Source organism: Electrophorus electricus, chromosome 22 (assembly GCF_013358815.1).
Source record: "Electrophorus electricus isolate fEleEle1 chromosome 22, fEleEle1.pri, whole genome shotgun sequence".
NCBI classification, from domain to species: Eukaryota; Metazoa; Chordata; class Actinopteri; order Gymnotiformes; family Gymnotidae; genus Electrophorus; species Electrophorus electricus.
Genome location: NC_049556.1, coordinates 9,900,267 through 9,923,825, shown reverse-complemented (window position 1 = coordinate 9,923,825; position 23,559 = coordinate 9,900,267). Strand labels below are relative to the sequence as shown.

Below are 23,559 nucleotides of genomic sequence, written 5' to 3'. Positions count from 1 at the left end.
CCACTGTCAAAATCATCCAATCAGCACACACCCGACTGTCAAAATCATCCAATCAGCACACACCCGACTGTCAAAATCATCCAATCAGCACACACCCGACTGTCAAAATCATCCAATCAGCACACACCCGACTGTCAAAATCATCCAATCAGTACACACCCGACTGTCAAAATCATCCAGTCAGTAGTTGCATTGCTGTACCCTTGCTGGCTGCATTCATTTACAATTACATTTACATTTATGGCATTAAGCAGACGCTCTTATCCAGAGCAACTTAAAAAAGTGCTTTGTCATTTACTCACAGAATACATCCTAGTACAGTAGAGTAGGTTAGAGTCCAACATACCAACAAACTAGAATACTGTAGAAATACAGGCATCGATGCTGATGACTAGAAGTACAAAATACATAAGTTCTATCTTAAACAATGATAAGTGCAATAAACAATAAGTGCTGGAGTTTGTTAAACAACATCAGTGTAATAAACATTCACGTACTGTTTGGGTAGTAGGCCGAGTGATGTGTAAAAGAATGTTCTTCCAGTCCACCCGAAATAAAGCAAATCTGTGATTGATTTCATATGTAATTATCCGATAGGGGGAGCTCTCCTCTTCACTGCATTGCGGCACACATTGTCGAGTCATCTATGCTTAATAATATAAAACAAAATATGCCAATCATATCCGTTTAAGAGGCAATCTTTTCTAATCTGGCCACACTCTGGTCGTGGATATGCATCAATAAAGTATTATCATATTTTTAAAAAATCACTTTATAGGGAAAGTACGTTATTATTCAAAAGTTAAAACGTACCAATGGGGTGTCGCATACCACTTGGAAACCAATGGAGAAAGGACGGGAAGCAAGTGTCGCTGCGTTATCCCCGCCTCGTTGACGAGGGCCTAAAAACGTATAAATAACCCCACCCGAATGTCAGGGGCATTTGGTATTCTCACTGCAGGCTCATAAAAGTCTCACTGTGAGATTTATACACTCAACATATTTTCCGGCTCTTTTCGTACCACGTTAAAAACCTCAACTTCAAAATGGTAAGTATAAAGCTACTTGCGCACGATAAGTCATGGGGATCAGTGTTTTGTTTCCAAAATCATATTCTAACTGTAGTACTTTGAACGTTATTTATTGTAGTTACTTAAAATATTTCGAAACTGTAGTATGTATGGTGTATTGTGTAAATTAAACCAATAGGACCGTTAGATTAGCCCTTCATTTTTTAATCTGCCATGTGACCTATAATATATTCATACAAATTAGAGACCATGGAAGCGAGTTATCTTAATCATCACAAGAAAGAAGTAACGCATCTTTTTTCACTTGCTTTGAACCATCAAGAGCGTTAAATTAATACATTATTTGCGATAGTTATCATATTAAAATGTTATTTCGAATTTAAGATGGGTTTTGAGAAGAAGGAACTGTCGTGACGGTCAGGAAATGAGTCAGACCCACGTGGTCAGTAAGAACCGACACATTCCAGAGCTCTTATATCAGGGGTTGAGGCGTTTAATAAATACCCCATGACCGGGTTGAAGGATGAAATCCCGCTACATTGATTCATTACTCGGTTTTTTTGTTTGTTTGTTTTTTTGTTTTTTGTTTTTTTTTAATAAAGGGTTGCATACTCATGTACTTCGCCTAATCAGCTACAAAGGGTACACGAATTCGCTACTCCGCAATAAAATGTACGGACTCAATAAAATGTACGTACTCTGTGAGCAGATTAAGATTGTTCTGCTTAAAGTTGGCCATTTAGTCCTTTTCAGTCTTGTTGCTCAAACGAAGGTCAACAGAACGGATGTAATGATGTCGCAAAATCTATCGTCTTTTACTTTCTTCATATAGCTGATGCAGTCTTCTGTTTTACCAACTGCTAACATGGTCAAATGGGGCGTAGTCCACTGTCAGCGTAAATTCGTACACTGAAAAATGAGCCTTGGTTCACATCAACTCTGAAGACTAGCACTTAATTCATAAAACCAAGCAAGTTTTATGTGAATATCCCTCTCTATTAATCATCCCTTCTTTAACATCTGTCATACATAAAATAAAAACTAATGATGACCATGTACAAAAAAGGAATAAAAAAATGTGCCCTCTCTTCACAGCGTGAGTGCATCTCTATCCACGTGGGTCAGGCTGGTGTCCAGATTGGCAATGCCTGCTGGGAGCTCTACTGTCTTGAACACGGTATCCAGCCGGATGGGCAGATGCCCAGTGACAAGACCATCGGAGGAGGAGACGATTCTTTCAACACCTTCTTCAGCGAGACCGGTGCTGGAAAGCACGTCCCTAGGGCTGTGTTTGTGGATCTGGAGCCCACTGTTATAGGTAGGGTTGTGCTACTACATAAATCTAATGAAACAGAACTCATTGACCTCAACTATGTTCAGCTCCTTCATCTAATTCACGTTTGTGTCCCCAGATGAGGTCCGTACTGGAACTTACCGTCAGCTGTTTCACCCAGAGCAGCTCATTACAGGAAAGGAGGATGCTGCCAACAACTACGCCCGTGGTCATTACACCATTGGCAAAGAGCTGATTGACCTGGTACTGGACAGAATCCGCAAACTGGTATGTTTGCTCAATTGCACCATTAGATCATTCACAATGACTAACATTATAGAGATGTCCTCCTTTTACTGACGGACTTTTTTTCTTTGTAGGCTGACCAGTGCACAGGCCTCCAGGGTTTCCTGGTCTTCCACAGCTTTGGTGGTGGCACCGGTTCTGGTTTCACCTCCTTGCTGATGGAGCGCCTGTCTGTTGACTATGGCAAGAAGTCCAAGCTGGAGTTCTCCATCTACCCAGCTCCCCAGGTGTCTACTGCTGTGGTGGAGCCCTATAATGCCATCCTAACCACCCACACCACCCTAGAGCACTCTGACTGTGCCTTCATGGTGGACAATGAGGCCATCTATGATATCTGCCGTAGGAACCTTGATATTGAGCGCCCCTCATACACTAACCTCAACAGGCTTATTAGTCAGATTGTGTCCTCCATCACTGCCTCCCTCCGATTTGATGGCGCCCTCAATGTTGATCTGACTGAATTCCAGACCAACTTGGTGCCCTATCCCCGTATCCATTTCCCCCTGGCTACCTATGCCCCAGTGATCTCAGCAGAGAAGGCTTACCATGAGCAGCTCTCTGTGGCTGAAATCACCAATGCTTGCTTTGAGCCAGCCAATCAGATGGTGAAATGCGATCCACGTCACGGCAAGTACATGGCTTGCTGCCTGTTGTACCGTGGTGACGTGGTGCCCAAAGACGTGAACGCCGCTATTGCCACCATCAAGACCAAGCGCAGCATCCAGTTTGTGGACTGGTGCCCCACTGGTTTCAAGGTGGGCATCAACTACCAGCCCCCCACTGTGGTTCCAGGTGGAGACCTGGCCAAGGTGCAGAGGGCTGTGTGCATGCTGAGCAACACAACAGCCATTGCTGAGGCCTGGGCTCGTCTAGATCACAAGTTTGATCTGATGTATGCCAAGCGTGCCTTTGTGCACTGGTATGTTGGTGAGGGTATGGAGGAGGGAGAGTTCTCTGAGGCCAGGGAGGACATGGCTGCTCTGGAGAAGGATTATGAAGAGGTTGGAGCTGACAGTATGGAGGGGGAGGAGGAGGGAGAGGAGTATTAGTAAGCGCTTTTTGCCATTTCTTAACCTTGTCTTGTCCCTTTTTGTGCATTCTTTCCTTTTATTGCTCAACTCGTTCTGAATGAAATAAAGATGAGGATCTTGAAGTGATGTTTTTCTGTGAGGATTTTACACATCACTGCTCACTTCATCTTCATGTACATGGTCTTGATTCTCACACAGTGCAAATAGTATCTTATGGTCCATTATCTTGTCCTTTTGAAAGTGGTTTTCAGCCATCCATATTCATTGCCGTGTCTTAAATGGATCAAAGCTTGTTTAACTTGTGGCGTATTCTGCAGTTTTCCCAAATGCTAACAATTGGTAAGCCTCCCCTTGATCTTGGTAAATATTTGGTGAGTGATTATTTTGTACAGAAACTTGAATTAAACCCAAAATGAAATGGTCCAAAAAAGGTTTCCTTCTTGTAGAGTTGATCTTTCAATGCAATGCCACCCCCCCCCCCCCCCCCCCCCCTGAGCTTGATCGCTGCATGTGTACTTTGAGTGAGAGTAGAGCCACTTCAAGATAGCGCTTCCACTCACAGGTGGATATTCAGTGATCCACTAAATTGGTCCAGGGCTTAGAGGGCAGCATTGAGCTACGACTGTCTGGAACCTGTCCTGTTGAACTGAATTATACTGTCTGAACTTATTCCAAGCACAGATCAGAGATCCAGGCATGTCGGCACGAGAAGCAGTCAGTGGTTTATTTAGCTGAAAAAAAGGTTCTTTAATTTGGCTCTTGGTGGTCTGGTTTTACCAATTCGGTGGCCAAGCTGCTGTGAACAAAGCATATGGTGGAGGTAAGGTGTAGGCTGCTCTGGGTGGTGGAATGAGCGGCATGGAAAGGGAGCCCTTTGGTGGTCTAATTTAAAACTGGACCTGGTATTCAAATCCCGTCATGCTAGCAGACAGGTGCTTGTTGTTCTACCGCATTTCCATAGACTGAATAAGATTACGTTTGCATTTGTCATGTCATTGTAGTTGGCCAGGTGTTTAGTGAGCTAGTTAACATAATGTTAGTGTAGCTTGTGTATACTACACTACAAATCAAAGAGGAAACATTTTAGAAAAGGTTACAATGTTCATGCAATGTTTACTTGCGTTGGTGGATATGGACTAGATTTTTGAACAAAATACAGTGAGGTTCAGTGCTTTAAATGCCATGATTTAATTTCATTCCAAGATAAAACAATTGTGGACTAATCATCTGGATGGGGTATGACAGTGTTGAAAAATATGAGCCATACAATGCCAGTCTGAATATTCTTAGGTCATAATCTTTAGTAAGTGAAAGCATGATTTAATGTGTCCATATCAAAAGCAAACCCATAAATAAATCTTTATCTTTTTGATGTTCTTCATTTATAACCTGAAAATTGTAGATGTTCCTGTCATAAGAAGAAATGGTCTTGGCAAAAAAATTGTCGAACAATGCCATTGCAAGCCACACTTGTGAAAACAGTTAAAAACTAAGAGAGACTAAAGCATAGCAGTTACTCAGAACTTAGTGACAATTTCATATGGTTAACAGGGGCTCCCAACCAATGGTTAGATGAATACATTAGGATCCATATTTACTAACCTTGACGGCTCTCATTCTTTTAGTAATAAACATATTTGGCCAGTGACTATAAATATTTTAACTACCTTCTAATATAAGACATGGAGTTACATTTATAAACTAATTTTTCAGTTTTGCAATTGCAATTTTAAGGTAATATATTCATCTAAGAGGGTTACAGAAACCAAAATCTGTTGGCAATATTTCATGAGTTCCTACAACTTTTGAGAATACACATGATGCTGATGAATTAACTTATATTTTAGAAATGTAAAAAAAAAGTCATCAGCGTAAGTGTGTACATGCATTCAAAACAGCTTTGTTGAATTGATTGGACTTCTAATGTAAACACACCTAAATGTATTAACTGTAGTTATAACTCACAAAAGAAAGTTTGCAATCACAAACCACTTAAATTCATCAGACCCTTGCAATTTCACAGTACATTTCTACTAATTAATAACATATTTGTTCAAATCTTTCAGGCATTTTAACTATTTGAGGTGAGATGCTTTTAATATTGTATGCAGAAATAAAGAAAAGCCCTACATATTCTGAACAACATAAACCATCTGGCACTTATTGATATCCCACCTTCCACATATGACATGGATTTTGTGACGTTTTGATAAGATTTATAGCAGAATCCATTATATTCAACCATGGCATTTGGAAGGGGTTTTGTATGTGTAACTTGCATATTTGTTCCTTATACGCAGTCTTTTAGTATGGACTATTGTACCATCACTGATCAGATCAAGCGCTTTGCATCCATTCAGCACCTGGTCTCAGTGTTTGCTCTTTGCTGACTAAAAAGAAGACCATGTTGGCAGCAGAGATTTTAAGACGTTATTCTATTTGTGCATTATCACACCCTAATGAGGCTTTTACCACCATGGATAAGGCAGTAAGAAGCCCATAAATACAACAGGTTAGTATTTTTTGTCGAATAGTAGATTGTTTCCCCTTGTGATTTCATGCTCCTTCTCATTTAAGTCAGTGAAGAAATCAGATGTTGAAAACTTAATGGCAATATGGATCAATTTATTCTCCAAAGGTGAATATTCAAAGACAAATAAGTCTTGAACCAGTGAGCATGACATCAATGCTTGTCTTGCATACATTGTATTTGTAGCCATAGTTAGAAATAAGCGATTCTTTTGGTTTGTATCAACAGACAAACTGGACAGATGTTCGCCCAGTTAAATGCCGATGTATCTTTTTCAGGAGCAACAAATACAAATGCATTCTCTCACTGAATTAAACTCTCTCCACCATTCAGACACTGAAACACGTTCAATGAATGACATCCATCAGGCCAAATACAGATATTAACTGCCTTTCAAATGGCCCGAGAGGCTTACTGAGGCTGTGCATCATATCAGGCCAGCCTCAAAGGGAGCACACGGCATCCATTTCAGCTCCTCTCGCTCCTTTTTTTCATCTAGAAGGTCGTAGGTTAAAAATGTACCACTCTGCCACAAAAAGCAAAAAATGACACATAATTACCTTTGTCTTCTTCAAGGAACATGTGTAGAACCAAACTGTCTCCGTTCATGAACTGCATATAACACCAGCACACAGACATACAGTTGCTTACCTCAGATATTCCTGATCAGGACAAGATGTGGACAAAGACAATTGCCAGACCAATATTCAGCAGAATGACCATGCAGATCATAACAGTGTTTGGGCCCTAAAACAATAACAACAACAACAACAACAAAAAAACAACAACAACATAAAAACAACCTTAAAGACCTGTGCACTCTAAACTATGTAAACCATAACTTGAGGATGGCGCATTAATTAAAACTCTCGAATGTGTCCTCAGTAGGGGGCTGCTTGAAGTCAGTTTAGTACCGGTTGCCTGGAGGGAGCAAGAGAGGTTTTGTGAATGTGTGAGTCTGTCATTTTGAGGATCGGTCTTGCAGTCTTGAAAAATGCAGTCATGGGGCTGGAGTCAGGGCTGCTTTTGAAGTGCATTTCAGCCCGTGTCAGACATAGTTTTCTCGCCTCCGCGCTCAGAATAGGAACGGCTACTCTGAGGGAGAAAGAGTTCCTCACACTACGCGGAGGAGCATGGCCACTGTGCTGAAAGATTGTCCTAGTCTTGACACACAGTCTGGGAGGGTCAGGAATTCATGCTAATTCAAGAGCATCTGTTTAGCATCTGTTCAGTAAACATTCTCATACCCACAGCACAGGCTGTGCTGCAGCAAATATAGGATGTGACAGTAGCATTGGGTATTGCTGGATGCAACATAAAACCAGCTCATTTTCTTTTGTAATATGTATAAACAGGGTTTTTTCCTGATGTCATTAACACGTGCCACTGATCTAATCCACTTGGTTCTTTTTTTTCCCCTAATGTTTCTTTCTTAATGGCTCATGTTTGAAAATAATTTATATTTAGTCACTGTTAAAACCGACGTCAATAATTTAGACAAGCCATTGTTTAAAAAACAAGTCAGCAACTAGATGGTCTCTGGTTCAAATCCCAGGGCTGACTCATTCATGGTTAGTGACTGGACTGCAAAGTTGGTACTGGGATCCTAGATACAATCCCAGTCTGCCTTGGGGAGAGCCCATTACCCAGCAATGCTCTGCTTAGCAACGCTGTGCTCCTCCCATGCCAGCATGTTTATGCAGCAAAATAACAAATTTCCACTGTTTAATAAATAAAGTGTGGTTAGCTATGGATATCCTCCTTAAATCAAGTTTATAGTGGAAGAAAATTCTGTTCTGTGCTCCTCTGGAAATCAGAAATAACTGCTTTTGAGAATGCGATTACCCTGTAGTTGGAAATGTCCTCAAGCTTTTTTGGAAGCTTAAACACCTGAGCCTAATAGCACAGTTATGGAGATGTAAGAGTCAGGCAGACAAGAGCAGGGAGAGAGAGCTCAGATGCCAGCTCTGTTTACAATGTATTTAGAGCCTTGAAAAATGCTGAATTTTGATTTATGATGGAACAATGGGTGCACAGCAATATTTATTTAATGTAACTGTCTTGGAATATTTTGCTGCATTTTAGGCCATTTTATGATAGACATTTTGCAGCTAACTGAAGCATAAATGTGATATAATCTTTTATAGAATAGTCCATGAATATTCGATTTGGTTTGTCTTACCTCTTCTCGTTCTGTGGACCTGGCCACCTCACTGGAGCCTTTCACCACAGACCTTTGCTTCAGCTCTGCTTTGGGTTCCACCTTAGCAGATGGCTTAGCGATAGCTTTGGGTTCTGGTATTGGCACAGGTTTAGGTTCAGGCTTAGCCACAGGTTTGGGAGCTGGGCTAGGTTCTTGTTTTGGAGTCGGGGTAGCTTCCCATCTCGTTCTCGGGCCTGGGCTAGGTTCTCGTCTTGCTGCCAGACTCGGTTCTCGTCTTCTGGCTGGGCTTGGTTCACGTCTTCCAGCTGGGCTAGCTTCCCGTACCACGGCCGGGCTAGGTTCTCGTATTCTGGCCGGGCTTGGTTCACGTCTTCCAGCTGGGCTAGGTTCCCGTACCACGGCCGGGCTAGGTTCTAGTCTTGGGACTGGGCTAGGTTCTCGTTTTGGAAGAGGCTTAGCATCTGCTTTGTTAGTTGATTCCCTCTCCTCGCTGTCCTCCTGCTTGCTCTCTGACGTCAAGGCTTGGCGCTCGGCCGTGGGCTCCTTGACCTCGACCTTCTCCTCAGCAGCTTTGAGCTCTGGGGTCACAGTGGAGGACACAGTGGAGGCAGGGGGAGGAGCTTCTTCTTCATCAGTGGTGAAGGTGAAGCTGGTCCTTACTGGAGCTGTGGTGACAGGGGCATACTCTGCTGGTGTGGGTTCTGCGTCCGTCTTCTGTAGGGGCCCAATCTCCAGATCGGAGCCCTGCTCACCTCTGGTGCTCCGACGGCTGCCAGGTGACTGGGCCAGGCCCTTGCCACCGGGAGCTGTGGGCTCCTCTTGCTCTGGAGGCGGCGGAGGTGGGGCGGGGGCGGATGACGGGGTGGCAGGTCGGCTGCTCGACCTGCTCCCAGGATGGCTGCTCCTGGCCCCATTCCAGCTACCTGGGCTGAGGAAGTCGGGGTCGGGGCTGGCAGTGGTAGCCAGCCTGGGTGAGGGTGTACGTGCTGGGCTGACGCTGGCCTTCAGGCTCTCCATCTCCTGCTTAAAGGGGCTCTCTGGAGGGGTCTCCTTCACCAGAAGCAACTCATGCATGCCTGTTTCAGCGTTCTCATTGCTCTCAGCAATCTCCTGCAAAGCTCGCTTTTTCAAGTACTCCGGTCCTAGGAGGAAGGGCAGAAAGAACATTTATTACTGTGTTATAATGCATCATATCTATGTGTATCCCCAGTTTGTTTACTATAAAATGGTTTATGGTGGCATGGAATTGGTTTTGGTTTCCCCTAAATTATTGTTAACATTTATTCCATTTGGAGTAGTGTTAATGTGCTATTATCATAAAAGGCCTGCAAATTAAGTGTAGGCAGATCAAGTGTCATAGTAATTATATGAATTTAAGTGCCTATAATGGAGTCCAGGCATAACTAAAAATCTAATTTCAACAGAAAAAAAAAAAAACTTGTTCAGTTCACATTACAACAATACACCATTTCCCTGAATAAGTGATATTGTTATGATGCATTCAGGTATGTCTACTGTGTTTCATGTCTGAAACAATTCAGGGGTGCAGACACTACTGATTCTGATGGGATGAGTCATGTCCATATTTACAATACCTCACTCCCTCCCATGTGTCCCTCGACAGAAAACAAGTCAACACAATGAATAAAACTTACCCACTAAGGAACGTATGAACAAGATGATTACTCATAGGGCTTTCTTTTCCAAAGGTAGAAAGCAGTCTTGTATTAAGAAAGCTCTACAGTATATACATTGACTGTGACAGAGAAATACAAATCCATGGCAACCGAACAGCAGACAAAGTTTGGCGCTGACTGATAGCTCACGCTGACCCTGAGTTAAACAACATTACAGTGAGAGATACAGACTGCTGCTGAAATGGTGACATTTGTCAGAATTACACTCCTCATATTAGAGACATATTACAGAAGAATGGCATGAAATCAATGACATTCAAGACCACAAGAATATGTATTACACATCTAATAAAAATCTCACAAAAACACAGGACATACAAGTGAAAGCTTAGAAATATAATAGATATTTTCAATATTTCTAAATTTGGATGTCGTGTGACTAGGTATATGAGTGCGCGGATTTTTTTGCTCTCATCAATGGGAGGTATATGTGGCTTGGACAGCCACCTCACGTGACAACGTGTAATTTGTCTCAACGTGAAGTCATGAAAAATCTGAGCCGTGCTTCTAAGGCAGACTGTCAGACTGCTCCGTTCATAGCAGAGACATGATCCTTCATCACGCCAAGGCAGGCCTTTTTTTTTTTTAGACTCTTAAAGGTGACACTGCTATGTTGAACTTGAACCCTGGATTAGCCACCGTACACTTACTGCATATGCTGGAAGATCAGCATCTGTCTTTCCTGAGGCGGCTCTTATCTCGATACTGAATGAGACTTCCCAAGTCAGCAGTTACCAGTCTTGTCAATAATAGTGCTAAGATTTTGTTCCGTCAAAGAGCTTCCAGGGGTTGTTCCAGAAGCCAGAACATACTTTGTGTGAATAAAACTAGGAAAAACTAAATTATGCAATCTAAACATTTTTTGAAATGAGGAATTTATGGTTATCACTGCTGCCTAGAATAAACTGAACACCTCTGAGATTCCTACACATACCTGGTTGATAGAATGAAGGCGAGAGCTCTCTGGCAACCACTCGCGCAACACCGGACTCGTTGCTGGAAGCTCGTGCTGCGTGCTCTGCAGCCTCTCCTTTACTCTTAGCATGGGCGGCTCTGCAGATTAAAAAATCCCAATCAATTATTCTCCCGGTGCATTCCAACGGAAAACCTGAGATATGGTCTCAGTGAAACAGCATAATCCTGCATCTGAAGGAGACATGAGAGACTCGGTTGGTCCGTTGTGGTGATAGATATCAGTCCCTGTGTTATATGAGAGCAGGAGAATTTTATTTTTTCATTGGAAAGGCATGTTGTAAGCAAGCAATGCAATTAAAATGAATACTTCACAGTCTTAAGAACAGTATTTCATAATGTTGTTTTGTGATGACACTGTAACCAGTGACTGAACACTTAATGGAGCAAAAACAAAATGAGAATCAAAATACCAATACTCCAAATATACCATATGCTCAGGGGAAAGCAGACCTATAAATGTAATCTGGCGTGGCAGTGATTCAAGATCCCACCGCAAAAGGAAAGCTCTGTTTATCCTGCTATATTATCTGACTGCCTTTCATTCTGTGGTTCACTGCAAAGTTTAGGATATTAGTTTAGCAGTGAGGCATGTTGTACCTAAGAAAACAAAACGCTTTATATGTTTTGCAATAATTCTTAATGAATTGCTACATTCAAGCCTGTTTACAGGATACCTGGTGATTAGTCTTAGTTTGGATTCAACTTATTCAGTTTAGTATGTCATGAAGTATGGGGAAAAAGGTTTGATTGACAGTGGTAAACCCCACCTCATTTATGATTAGGTGATTTGCTAGCAGAACATGACTGATGTGTGCATAAACTAAGCACATCTCCAAATGGGAGAGTAGCTTCACTTAAATGGCATTACCAAATGTGAAATGCACTCTTGGTGTTCACCACTAAGGTGGTTGTGCTGTATTTTTGATGACTGGGTCTATTAATAATTGACTATTATTTTATTATTAATAATTGAAGTATCGGTCACAAGGTTAGTCTCTCGGATATGGTCAAGGCCTTAGAAATTCCCACATATGCACTTTTTTTTTTCTTTTTCTTTTTTTTTTTAGCTTGGAAACAGAGATTATTGTTAAAGACCATTCATGTTATCTTGTTGGTGATCTCTCATATAGCAACGCACAGCCTTAACATTTCAAGACATCCCCTTTTCTTTATTTGGAAGATGCAGTTGTCTGCTCTATTTATAAGCACAGCCGCTCAGCACTAAAGAACCCCTCTCTGTACCACGTTCAGGTAGTAATGGAAATCTGGGAAAAAAACAAAACATGACATTTCAAGGCACCTGCAGACCGAGTGTGTTTAGGCTGTTTGAGGGTTGAAGGTCAGGCGTGAGGCGAGGGTTGTGCAGTAGAGGGTGTACTCTTCAGACATCATGCTGGTGTAGAAATAAATTATTTCAACACCCAGGTCCTGACAATGACCGAGGTCGCCCTGGGGAAAGGAGCACCACTCCGCAGGCTTGGCACCTGAGTGGGGAGCTGATTATTTGTGCCAAATGTTTGTTTGTAGCTATGTATTATAATCATGCCCAAAGCATGCTGGCTCAGAAAAGCACCTAAGCAAGAAAATAAAATGACTGTAATAAAATCAGCATTATTTTATGCTGTATTGAATCGCTGTTTATTAGAAGTAAACCCCATCTAACTATGCCAAGAAAATAAATTAAACTCTTTATCAGAGCATCTATATGAAACCTTTTAATTATATTTAGGTTAAAAAAGATAATTTATTTTGTTTTAACTCAGAGTTATTAATCAAAAACAGTGTTGCAGTGTTTCAAATAGGCAAGCATCCTTGGGCATAAATGAGTTTGAACCTTACAGATTGTGATTACTGTGGGAATACTTAACATGCTGTAACGTTACCCAGGAGTTTAAAATAGCCTGGGTCCACTTTAAGACAGTGTTTCGAAGGCCCTTCCCAATGGAACCGTTAAGAAGGGCTCAGAACTCTCTGCAGTGGATCTTAGATCTACACCTGTCCACAACCAATCAGCATAGTTCCAGGCTCCTCCATGGTTACTTAGCTTGGAGGTGATTGATACTATGATACAGCTGGCTCCTGTCGTAGGAAAAATGGTCACTGCCATTACCGGTTACTTAGAAAAACTTAAACACAAGGCTTCACTTACTGGGTCTACATACACAGTAAGATTCTTCTATTTAAATATTTATGGTTACATTTCTCACCACAGTTAATTCTTATGTTTCTGGAATGCTTTTCAAAAGTACAAACAGGACCATCCATATTAGTTTTGAGCTTGTCTTTGATGTTACAAATATGATACTGGGAGTTAAACTCTAATGTTGAAGTTTGCTTCAAATGTGTAGCTCATATTAGCACCAACAATTTTAGGTTGTGGAAGCAAAACCCCATTTCTTCGTTTCTTCCTCCTTGTCATACATGGTTTGAGCAGAGGAATGGTGTAGACGTGGATTATTAGATCCTATGTTTTCCAGCTCTCGCTGATGCCACTCTACAGTCAGTCAGCACAGACTCAGTTCTCCCAGCAAAGCCACTTAGCGTGGCCTAGAAGTCACTGATACTGTTATACAGCTGGCTGCTACTACCGGAGGAATACCTCTGATTACTGGGCTGTACTGCCTAAGGTTTGAACCATTACAGGACACAATCAAATAAGCCTGTACCAGCATCTCACTGACACACAGAGGTTTACCAAGCTTCGATGGTTCATTCATCATTTAAATTTTCAGGATAATGTTCCAAGCCACTCCCATGTCCTGGCTTAACCTTCTCTACTGGCATGCTGGAGTCAACCATTAACAAACAAAATGTAATTATTAGTCATGGATAGTATGAACATAATGAAAGAAGTAAAACCATAAACTATCTGGGAATAGACTGAGTAGAGCTGGTTTTGTCCATGCCTGCGTTATCACGTTGCCAAGCAGTGCGTGGAGAAACATTTGACAGAAGCCACTTCTTACAGACAAGCTGCAGCAAGTCAGCGACTCAGTCTAAGCATGTGGCGAGGGTGAAGCCTCGTGGTAAAATCCCCCTCAGACACCAGAACTGTGAGAACATAAAAGCTGCAAAGCCGAGTCACTGCAGATGGCAGGCCAGTTCTGGGTGCTGCTGCTGCTGGGTCATCTCAGAACAGGAGCAGTCCTAAAACATGCAGTGGGAATTGTTAAGAAAGCCCAGTTCAGTGGTTAGGTTTTTTGACTTGTAAACGGGAGGTTGTTGGTTCAAGCCCCCCCCTGCCAAGTTGCCCCTGAGCCAGGAGCTGTAGACCTTCTGAGGAGAGCATGTTCTATGCTGCTTGCTTCAGGACAGTGTATTAGAAATACTGTGGTTCTAAAATAGGTTTTAACATAAGCCTCAAGTCATGTATACACTACCTCATGGCAATTAATATCAATGCCATATCCTTGAAAATAGAGCAAGTGGTCATGATATATTTTGCCATGTAGCATAGAATACACTAGGGTGTTCTTTATAGCAGTAAATAATGTTATGTGAAGCTGGGCTGGCACAGAGACAGAGAGAGAAAACACCAGATAAAGGCTAGGTGTTGTACATGTATACACTGCAAGAGGTGCCACTTATTTGCAGGCAGAGTAATATTTATATCTGCTGAAAGATCTGACACCACTGCTGACGCAAGGGTTCACATAGCTCTCTGCATGTGTGTGGTTTTAACCAGGAACACTGCCACAGAAGTCCCGTACAGCCAATTCACCAGGATTAAACTCCTTCACACTGACTTCTTCAATTGTTTCCAAAGTAGCCCTGGAATATCCCTCATTATGCTTAAACTAACGCTATGAACTATAAAAGAAACAGGCAGACTCTGATTGAAGAAACCCTTATTAACCCTCCATTGGGCTTTTCTGTCCAGTTCTCTTTAATTAAATGCTAATTGTTTCATTAGGTCCAGAGGTCTTTCAACTGCTTGCCTTTTGTTTTACAAGAAACAAAGCGAAGATGAATGATTTGTGAATGAAACTGTACAATTGCTCATCTACCCTAACAGCCACAGGAAAAAAACTCAATAAATCAAGCACCAAAAAAAGATTGCAATCTCTAACAGTGCTTCACTAATCTCTAATCAACAGTGCTTAACAGGGAGCACAGTGTAACTACACTGGCACTCTAAAATGGGGCACCCCAGCTCATTGTGAGTGTCTGGGAGCTGGGAGCTATCAGCTGTTGCATTCCCCTGCAATTGTGATACAGCAACAGTGCTTGTCCATATTTAGGCAGGCCTCCCTTCTCACACCAGGGGCCGCATGCGTCATTTACACCCAGTTCTGTGGCCTCAGAGGAGCCTCGCCTTCCAGAGTGCACCAGGCCCTGCTCAAAATACACTGTGGCTGGTCGACGGGCCCAGGGCCCTGCTCGTCAGCTGGAGACTTCACTTTTGACCTCAGTGGGATGGCAGCCTGTGCACCTAGCTGAGGAGGAAGTGCCCTCATAAGATAAGGGTTCGTTCGTTTCAAACATACACATGGGGGTAGGGGGTGTGGAGACCCCAGGGCCCATGCCTAGTAGGGGCCCCCTGCTGAGATGCTTCTTGGATAATGAAAAGGGAGTGTAGTGCAAAAAGGTCATTAGCTAACCTGTTCGTATTATTTGGTTCTGGATGGTGGAATACATGGGCTACACTAAACCACAGCAAGTTGAGCAGAGGCAACAATTGGTGAGAAATCTAACATCCGTCATGTTAGCTAGATTATCTGATGTTCTAAATCCATCTTGACCACATTTCAGTGCCTGTCTGTGTCACTGCCTCTGGTGTTGTAGGCTGTCTACCTGGATTTGACCAGGTCCTGTAATGATGGAGGCCACTGTGTCTGTTTTATGTTTGAATAGGCCTTAGAGTGATGTATAACACTATGTCTATTTTATTTTTAAATAGGATAGGATAGGACAGATCACCTGTGTTACAGTTGTAAAAGGTAAAATGACATCATCAGCAGGGCGCCACGAGAATGATCCACCCCCTCTATGCTGCGATTCTAGCTCCGCCCCCTGCGTTCAAATGAATGACAGATGCCAAATGAATAGCTGTGGATGGCATGTGCACATACAATATAACATCCCTCTCAAGATAAGAAATTTCCAATGCCTGAGATTTGAGAGTTTGGGGGGGGGGTTAGGGGCATGTGGGTTATGTGGACCCGGTGCTAATCTAACCATCAGCACGCCTCATTGGCTTATATAAATCATGCACTGGGAGGGCTCAGCCATTTAGATTTCAGCTTTCATTTGTTATTGCCACAGCAACAAAGCAATAAACTCCACTATATCAACTATTATGCCAGTGTTTTATGATGCGTGAGGTCTGATTGGTTGGGCTTTAGATTGTGCGATCTGTCCAAATGCAGGAGACTTGAAAGAGACTTTTATTGCTGTTATTAATATAACTCTGAAAGAGGTAAATTGACAGATGTGGTCACATTTCCAGAGGATTTTTCAGTGAGGAATAGGTCACGTTTGTGAATGGGACCAGGAAACGCTCCTCTAGAAATGTTCAACCAAGGAAAGTCTGGACAAAGTACGGAGAATGCTAAAAGATTGAGGTGTGCACACTAAAAAGCACATTTCTTCTTGCTGTAATTCCCCATCATCTTTGGAATTTCAAGTAGAGCAGCACAAAGGAATATTAGCATTTCAGGCCAGCGCTTTTGTTAAGGGCGTCAGGGTAACAAATGCGCATATAAATGGCCCATATCTGTGTGCTGCTCTGGGTGGGATTCGGAGGTTTAGAAATAAGAGAAAAAAGAAAGAAAAACTTTTTGATTTTTTGTTTAAAAAAAAAATCAAAGCAACGAAAGCAAAACCATTGGGATATACAGTATCACATTAGCATTCAAATGTCTCCTGCGATTTTACCCGTGCTGTCAATCTGTGGCAAAAAAAAAACCCCTACCTAGCTCTTGCCATGTGCTAACAAACAATAGCATATTTGAGAGAGAAAGCGCGGGGGGGGAGGGGATAACGAGAGAGAGAGAGAGAGAGAGAGAGAGAAAGAGAGAGAAAAACAGTCCCCAGGTGAATCAGGGACCACCTCGGCGCAAAATCGGCTGCCTCCCAAATATCTCACCCCACTGCGGCGTAAACAGTCCCCCGGAGAATCTACACGCAGCCTTGCCCCAGGCATGCTGAGAGGGAGCAGAAACCCACTGACATTCATAAATCTGCTTGTCTCGCGCGTAAAATATTTAGATTTCCCTGTGCCACTGACAGGCTCTGTAGCTCGTCATCTGGATGCTCACTGTTATAAACAGGGGGCTCGGGTCAGGTGCTGCGCCTTTGATAAAATCTCCCCTCCTTGTAAGGAGATGCGCAAAGCGCAGCAAAACAGCGCTGCCCTCGCCGAGTTCTAAGCTACACTCCCCTAGGCTTAGTAAGAAACTACGTGATGCCTAGATATAAGAAAGTAGTACATCAGTTGTTCGTGAGAAAGAGCGTTGGCAAAAGATGGAATCAGGGATGAATGGTGTGGGAAAAAAAACACTCATACTCATAAAAAAACAACAACACACAACACCAGAAATATGCCACCACGCTTCTCTAAACATCTTTTTGTTGTCAGTATGTTAGCAGCAAGGACAATCGATCTATCAGCCTTCATTTGCTGATCTTGCTAAGTTGATTTATGAAAAAAAAAAAATTAATGAAAAAATTTTGCCCCATTTTTAATATCGTTAACTAAGCAAGGCAACTATTATTGAAATGCAAATCGATTAATCATCTTATATGAAATTACTCATGCCTCTTCTCTTAAAGGCTTTTGTAATCTTAAAGGGCTATCTGATTGGGGTGATGCTAATAGCTACCAGTGGAAAGCTAATGAGGAGTGCTTGCTTTATGACTTTTGTGGGGTCTTAAGCCATATTTAGGTGAACTGCACCATTAATAAAGATAAGTAAAAGGTTTACAACCACACGCCAATGCAAATGTAGTGTAAGGAGACAATCTGACTCCTTGTCCCATTACCACAAAGTCAGGTGTGCACCTTGTAAACTAACTCTGTGGCACGTCAGACTACAATGAACTCAGCCGGTAACTTTTGGGCTTCCCGTAATTCCTAGGGCAGGTGGCCAAAGAGAGAGAGCAAAGGGGCCCTTCTGTGCTGCTGCTGCCTAAATGCTAATGATCGCATGAATGGCCAGTCTGTGCCTTTAACCAGAACTATGGGGAGAAACCATGTGGCATTAATTAAGATGAGAATGTGCCCAGATTCAACTATGTGGTCGTGTTTGTTTGTTTGTTTGTTCATTTACCCGGTAGGAATCTAAGGTCACTTAACAGACAGTGACAGAACAGAGAGTCATACTGAGAGTACAGACATGTGTTGGTTAAACCTGAGGTCATAAAACATGAAGCAGTGGCATTTTGCTAGGGGCATAGCTCTTACTGAGACTATAGTTATGCTAGTTGGTCACTTTCAGGATTTTATACCATGCCACATTTTTCTCTAAACCCTTCATGAAGGCTTGGGCCTAGGTTGTCTACCAAGAGGGAAAGATTATTATAGCACAGCAGATTCTTATAATATTATGATCTAATTAATATTATTTATATTCTAATATCAATATTACAGCAGTTCTGAAGAGCCACAGAAATAGCACCTTAGTGTTGTTCCTTCCACAAGCAGTCTGAATCATCCCAATCGTGGCTGGATAATTAGCTGCCAAGCTGAAATAGATCAATTTAAACAGTGAAGTGACTAAGCAGTGCACTGCTGTTATTTCCAGAACAAGCCCTTTGTATTCTAGATTGCAGCGTACCTTTAGGACGTCTAGAAATTTCTACTGCATCCCAAAGATATTTGACCAGAGCTGTGCGCACTACTGACCAGCACACCGTCCACACTACTGACCAGCCCACACTGACCTGGAGCCAGCGATCTCTGCTTTCTGTTTGGCGATGGCAGCAGCTCTCTGCGCCCCCTCCACGCTCCTCTCCACCTTCTGCTTGGTCTTGGCACCCTTCAGTTGGATCATCTTCTTCTTGACGACTTTGACCAGCACGTTGTGCTGATACTTGCCCTCCTCTCTACCGCCGTCGGCAAAGGTGGTGCAGCCGTAGCCATGCCGCTGGTTGTCCAGCCACTCGCCCTCGTACTTGAGGCCGCTGGAGCGCTCACTGACGCCATAGCCAAAGCGCTTGTCGTTCTTCCACTCCCCCGTGTACACCTCGGTGGTGGTGGCGTCGATGTCGGCCTCGGCGGGCGGTGGGAAGGCGTGGCCCTCGCACTCTCCCTCGCTCTCGCCCAGGCTGGCCACAGAGTTGGCGTCGCTCGCCGCCGAGCTGAGCGCCGACTCGCTGCGCAGGAAGCTGATGCGGCTCCTCTGGCTGGAGAGTGACGTGCGCGAGTCCGAGCGCGACAGCTTGCCGAGCAGCGAGCCTCGCCGGAACAGGCCCTTCTTCTTCGGCTTCAGCAGCTCAGGGTCGGCGTGCAGCGTCAGGGCGAAGCCTCCACGGTTCGGCCCCGCAGGTGCTGCTGCCCCGCCCGCCGCGTCCTGGCCCGGGCCTCCACCTGTGGTGACGACGTGCGGGGTGTCCAGCTGCAGCAATGCGCCGTTGCTGTGTTCACTGCGCAGGGACGACAGCGAGTTGCGCAGGGGGGAGCGCACCACCGCCGCCATGCCGTAGGGGACGCTCTGCCGCACCCCGTAGCCATGACGCATGCCTCCGGTGAACTGTCCCTGGTAGGTGCCTGCAGAGTCAGGGATGGGTCAACATTCAGCATCGGCAGGGTTAACCCAGCACGTGATCCATGCTGTGCACATCCATCTAAGCCTTAGCTATGTATCATTTGAATCTGTATCCGTTTGAGTCCTTATCTTTATACAAACTAGCCCATTTCATGAAGTGTGTGACAAAGTAAACTCACACTAAAGTGTTCTTTCACCATTGAAATGATTTAGAACAATTTTAGAAACGCTTCAGCCTGTCTCCATTCTACCAGCGTTGTGGCTGCGTCACGGCACTCTCAGCTAAGAAAACATCTCTCTGTGCATCAAATAAACCTTCAATGACAATCCTGCACCTTTTAGATCTGTAACCTGTATCCATGAAAAGCACACATAGAAACAAAACAGCACGTGTGGCTGTATATGTGAGTCCCATGGCCAGGCCACACAGAGTGGGCTCATCAGGCCTGGGTCACGGGCAGAGTCAGCAGGGCACAGTCAGGGTTATTTGTGTGTTCTTATAAACGGTGCTTCACCAGCAGGGTTGCATTACATACGGCAGAATGATGACTCAGCTGCCAGTAACTACAGACTCACTCACGTTATAAGAGAAACACACTCAGCTTGCATATGCATGTAGACTGATTACATTTGTAAGGAAAATGCTGTTTTTAAATCATAGGCTACTGTGACCTACTTTTGCTCCCATTATTGGGATACTGGTGACCAACCTGCTACATATTAGTTATCTTTTTATAAGCGAAGATTAGCTTTTTGAACTTTGGTGTTACAATATAATTATGTTGATTGTTCCGAATAAGACAGGTTAAATGTAACAGCCTAGATCTTCAGCGACAGGCTGCAGTGCAGTATGAAGAGAAACACATGCTGCTGAAGAGGGTACCTGCAACAAAAAAGTGTCTGCATTTGCCATACAAGCACCTGTGTGGATAGTATCACTGCAACAGCTACTGTTTACCTTATGCAGTGTTACTTCCTTAGATCATTTAAAGTGACTTACTACATGAGAGGAGTGTAAGACTTCAGAACCATGGGACTATATTGGGATCACATTGTTCATATGATTGTTGTAACAACTGCCGTACAAAGCTCATGTCTGAAGTGACACACTGTAATACAGATGTTTCCATGGAGTATTCGTCTGGCATACCAAATAAATTACATTAAACAGCATGAGATCATACAGAAACATGATCCAAGCAATGCCTCGTTACCAGCGTATATTGCTCTTGTTGATTTTTTTTTTAATGAAATGCACCCAACGACAGTTTTCCACATTTTGTTTCAAGTGGTAAATCACTGGCCCGGTGCCAGGCACAAGGTTGGCCACACGGATGATCACAACAAGATGAAATTTCCTGTGCCAGCCAGAGCACAACAGAAACGCAGCTCAGCGTGATCTTTGATTTAAAGATAAAATGTTATTTAACATACTATTAATATCAAGGGAATAATGCACAGCGGAACTTTACATTCCCACCCACACCCTCTGGAATGCACAGAGAGAACAAGAATTCGTGACACCTTTAATTTGGCAGCCTTGTTTCCCTTTTCTTTGGCACGTGCTCCCTGGCGATGGGCATTTAACCAACAGGCCATCTGTGGGCACACTGGAGTTCCACGGTTATTAGATAGGCAAATGGGTTTCTGTTGGAGTTACTACATGGTTTCCTTGGTTACTACTCAGTTTCCTCCCGAGGACCGGTCATCTTTAAAAACCCCAGTGGTCTGCGTAATGTGACCTGCGTTTTTGCCTCTCTGGGGCCTCCGCGTTATGTTACAGAGAAGTCACGTCTTTAAATGTCAAGTCACAATGCAACTTTTCGTGGCGGCCTGCGAGAGAGTACAGCTGAAATAGGTAAGCTAAACAGGTTTAGTATTCCCACCTACCTCCATCGGCATAGGTCTCCGTTCCGTATCCGTCCTGTAGTCCGTTATTCCAGGTTCCCTCGTACTTCGCGCCGCTTCCCAAACTAATGCGCGTACCATATCTCCCTTTAAAACCGTGCGTCCACTCTCCCTTGTAAACCCAGTGACCCTTGGCCTCGATACCCAAACCGTGGCGTTTTCCCTGGGACCAGTATCCTTCGTATGTGTTTCCACTTGGCCAAGTGTAGACTCCTACCACCTCGAACCCGTAATTCCAGGAGCCGGAGAATTCCCCTTGGCCTTTGGGTCCTGTGCAGATTCCGTGTCCGTGGGCTTTGCCTCCTTCCCAGCCTCCGCAGTAAGCCCCGCCGTCATCGAACTCAAAGCGACCTCCACTCATCTTTTTGAATCAAAGTAATTAAAATCGTTATTCTAACTAACTAGTGGGACTAGTGGGAGTGACCTCCTCAAACCGCCGCTTCCGCTAAATAAGTAGACCTCGTGTAAGGATATTCGCAAAGTGTGGATCCGTTTTTTTGGACTTCTGTCATTGTTGGCAAACGAAAACGCGCATCACTTGTTGACAGCCTTATTCCCTTGAACCCAAATTCTTCTTCCTTTATAATCCGTCAAACAGTTTTGCCTAGGGAGAGGGAGGCCGAATTTCTTTGGTTACATGGTTGTCAAGTGATCACTTTTGAACAGAACTGCCGAGCCACGGATCTTTCATGGCTCTCAAGGTGGCTCGACTAACGCCCCTCTCCCTACCTCCCCTCTCTGCGCTATCTCCCCGGCGCTGCGCGCTGCCGCTAGGTATTCTTTAGCAGTCCCAACAAGGCTACCAGATCCCAACGCTGTTCCAAAAATACAGCCCAATCCTTGCTCTCACACAAGGCACTTTAGAAACAGTGCCAGATCATTTGCAGTTTAGCGCATACGAGCATGTGTCTATATCAGCTTTGGTCAAATCTGTGGCAAGATGAGCGTGTTTTTGTTTGTTTGTTTGTTTGTTTGTTTGTTTTTGTCGTTTGGTTTTTTTAAGTTGGATTTGATTAATTTTAGGAACATGCAAACAAAAGACTTTACATTCTGGTCTTGATGGATAGTACTGGACTAGGTTCTGAACTTCAGAGGGTCCCATGGCCAAAGTAAATTCCCCAGTTTATGTCTGTTAATTTACATGCATGACATTGCGCAGACGCGCTTATCTGAGGCCAAAAAACATAATTTTTACATCGGTACATATCGTTCATCTTAGTTTTTCTATTATCCTTGTATATTATGTACCGTATAAACTGTGCACATAAATAATGTTAATATAATAAAAGCACTCTTTTAGTCAAAAACAAAACCATGAAACAAGCAGATTATTTGTCCTAAGACCTTTTTAACGACAATTAAATAATATATTAGAGGGTCACACTCAGTTCACATTATATAAATAATACATAAAGTATGATCAATTTTTACGCTGGTTAATAGAAGATGCTAGTAAATATTTCTAGCTGACTAAGTCAAGTAGCATTCAGAGAAAGTGCTGAAAGGAAAATTTGTGAAATTTAGTATCTTAGCAGAAAACATCCGACCGGCGCGTTTAACGCCGCAATGCTGTTTTGATGTGTATATATTTTTGTTTTACTAAACAGCGGAAAGTGTTGAATGTATTGCTAATCTACTGTACATGCAGTCTTTTCCATTCTGACACCTGGTCAATACTGATAAAAAGAACAGTGCGCCCTCTTGTGTTCAATGCTCTGTAGCAGATTTATACAACTCAAAGGAGCAATAAGTCATTTTACCAATGATTCTTCTTAACATTATGAAATAGACTACAAAGCAATTTGATTTGCACTTTATATTTAAAACATGTAAGAATAATAATTTTCATAAATATTATTTGGCCAGACTCTGCGGGAACAGTTCTCTGGAGTGATCACACTTCATTGTTTGGCAGTCTGATGGAAGAATATGGTTT

The 23,559-nt window shown here is 43.2% G+C and overlaps 3 protein-coding genes across 3 annotated transcripts in view; 2 read left to right on the top strand and 1 right to left on the bottom strand.

The window, feature by feature from the left end:
* Positions 1-938: 938 nt before the first annotated feature.
* On the top strand, positions 939-3,767 carry LOC113578577 (tubulin alpha-1C chain). Its single transcript, XM_035521599.1, has 4 exons — positions 939-1,049; positions 2,127-2,349; positions 2,444-2,592; positions 2,685-3,767. The coding sequence occupies exons 1-4, from the start codon at positions 1,047-1,049 to the stop codon at positions 3,657-3,659; spliced, it is 1,350 nt and encodes a 449-aa protein (XP_035377492.1). The 5' UTR covers positions 939-1,046; the 3' UTR covers positions 3,660-3,767.
* Positions 3,768-4,809: 1,042 nt separating this feature from the next.
* On the bottom strand, positions 4,810-22,387 carry jph2 (junctophilin 2). The gene is made up of 6 exons (XM_027011965.2): positions 21,606-22,387; positions 18,892-19,717; positions 10,967-11,085; positions 8,354-9,477; positions 6,823-6,918; positions 4,810-6,697 (listed from the first exon to the last, which is right to left on the bottom strand). Exons 1-5 carry the CDS (start codon positions 21,982-21,984, stop codon positions 6,838-6,840), a joined length of 2,529 nt encoding a protein of 842 aa, XP_026867766.2. The 5' UTR covers positions 21,985-22,387; the 3' UTR covers positions 4,810-6,697; positions 6,823-6,837.
* Positions 21,412-23,559, top strand: part of gdap1l1 (ganglioside induced differentiation associated protein 1-like 1) — a 14,341-nt gene continuing 12,193 nt past the window's right edge. The window contains exon 1 of the mRNA XM_035521601.1: positions 21,412-21,573. Coding sequence (XP_035377494.1) covers positions 21,516-21,573 — 58 coding nt within the window. The 5' untranslated portion in view covers positions 21,412-21,515. The remainder of the gene's footprint in view (positions 21,574-23,559) is intronic.

Excerpts from the sequence above, each read along its gene's own strand:
- LOC113578577 (XM_035521599.1), top strand. Across the intron at positions 2,350-2,443 it reads TCTGGAGCCCACTGTTATAG|ATGAGGTCCGTACTGGAACT; the intron begins GTAGGGTTGTGC and ends TTGTGTCCCCAG. Across the intron at positions 2,593-2,684 it reads TGGACAGAATCCGCAAACTG|GCTGACCAGTGCACAGGCCT; the intron begins GTATGTTTGCTC and ends TTTTCTTTGTAG.
- jph2 (XM_027011965.2), bottom strand. The coding sequence starts at position 21,984 with ATGAGTGGAGGTCGCTTTGAGTTCGATGACGGCGGGGCTTACTGCGGA. Across the intron at positions 11,086-18,891 it reads GCAGAGATCGCTGGCTCCAG|AGCCGCCCATGCTAAGAGTA; the intron begins GTCAGTGTGGGC and ends TTTAATCTGCAG. Across the intron at positions 6,919-8,353 it reads GGTCCACAGAACGAGAAGAG|GGCCCAAACACTGTTATGAT; the intron begins GTAAGACAAACC and ends TTATTGTTTTAG.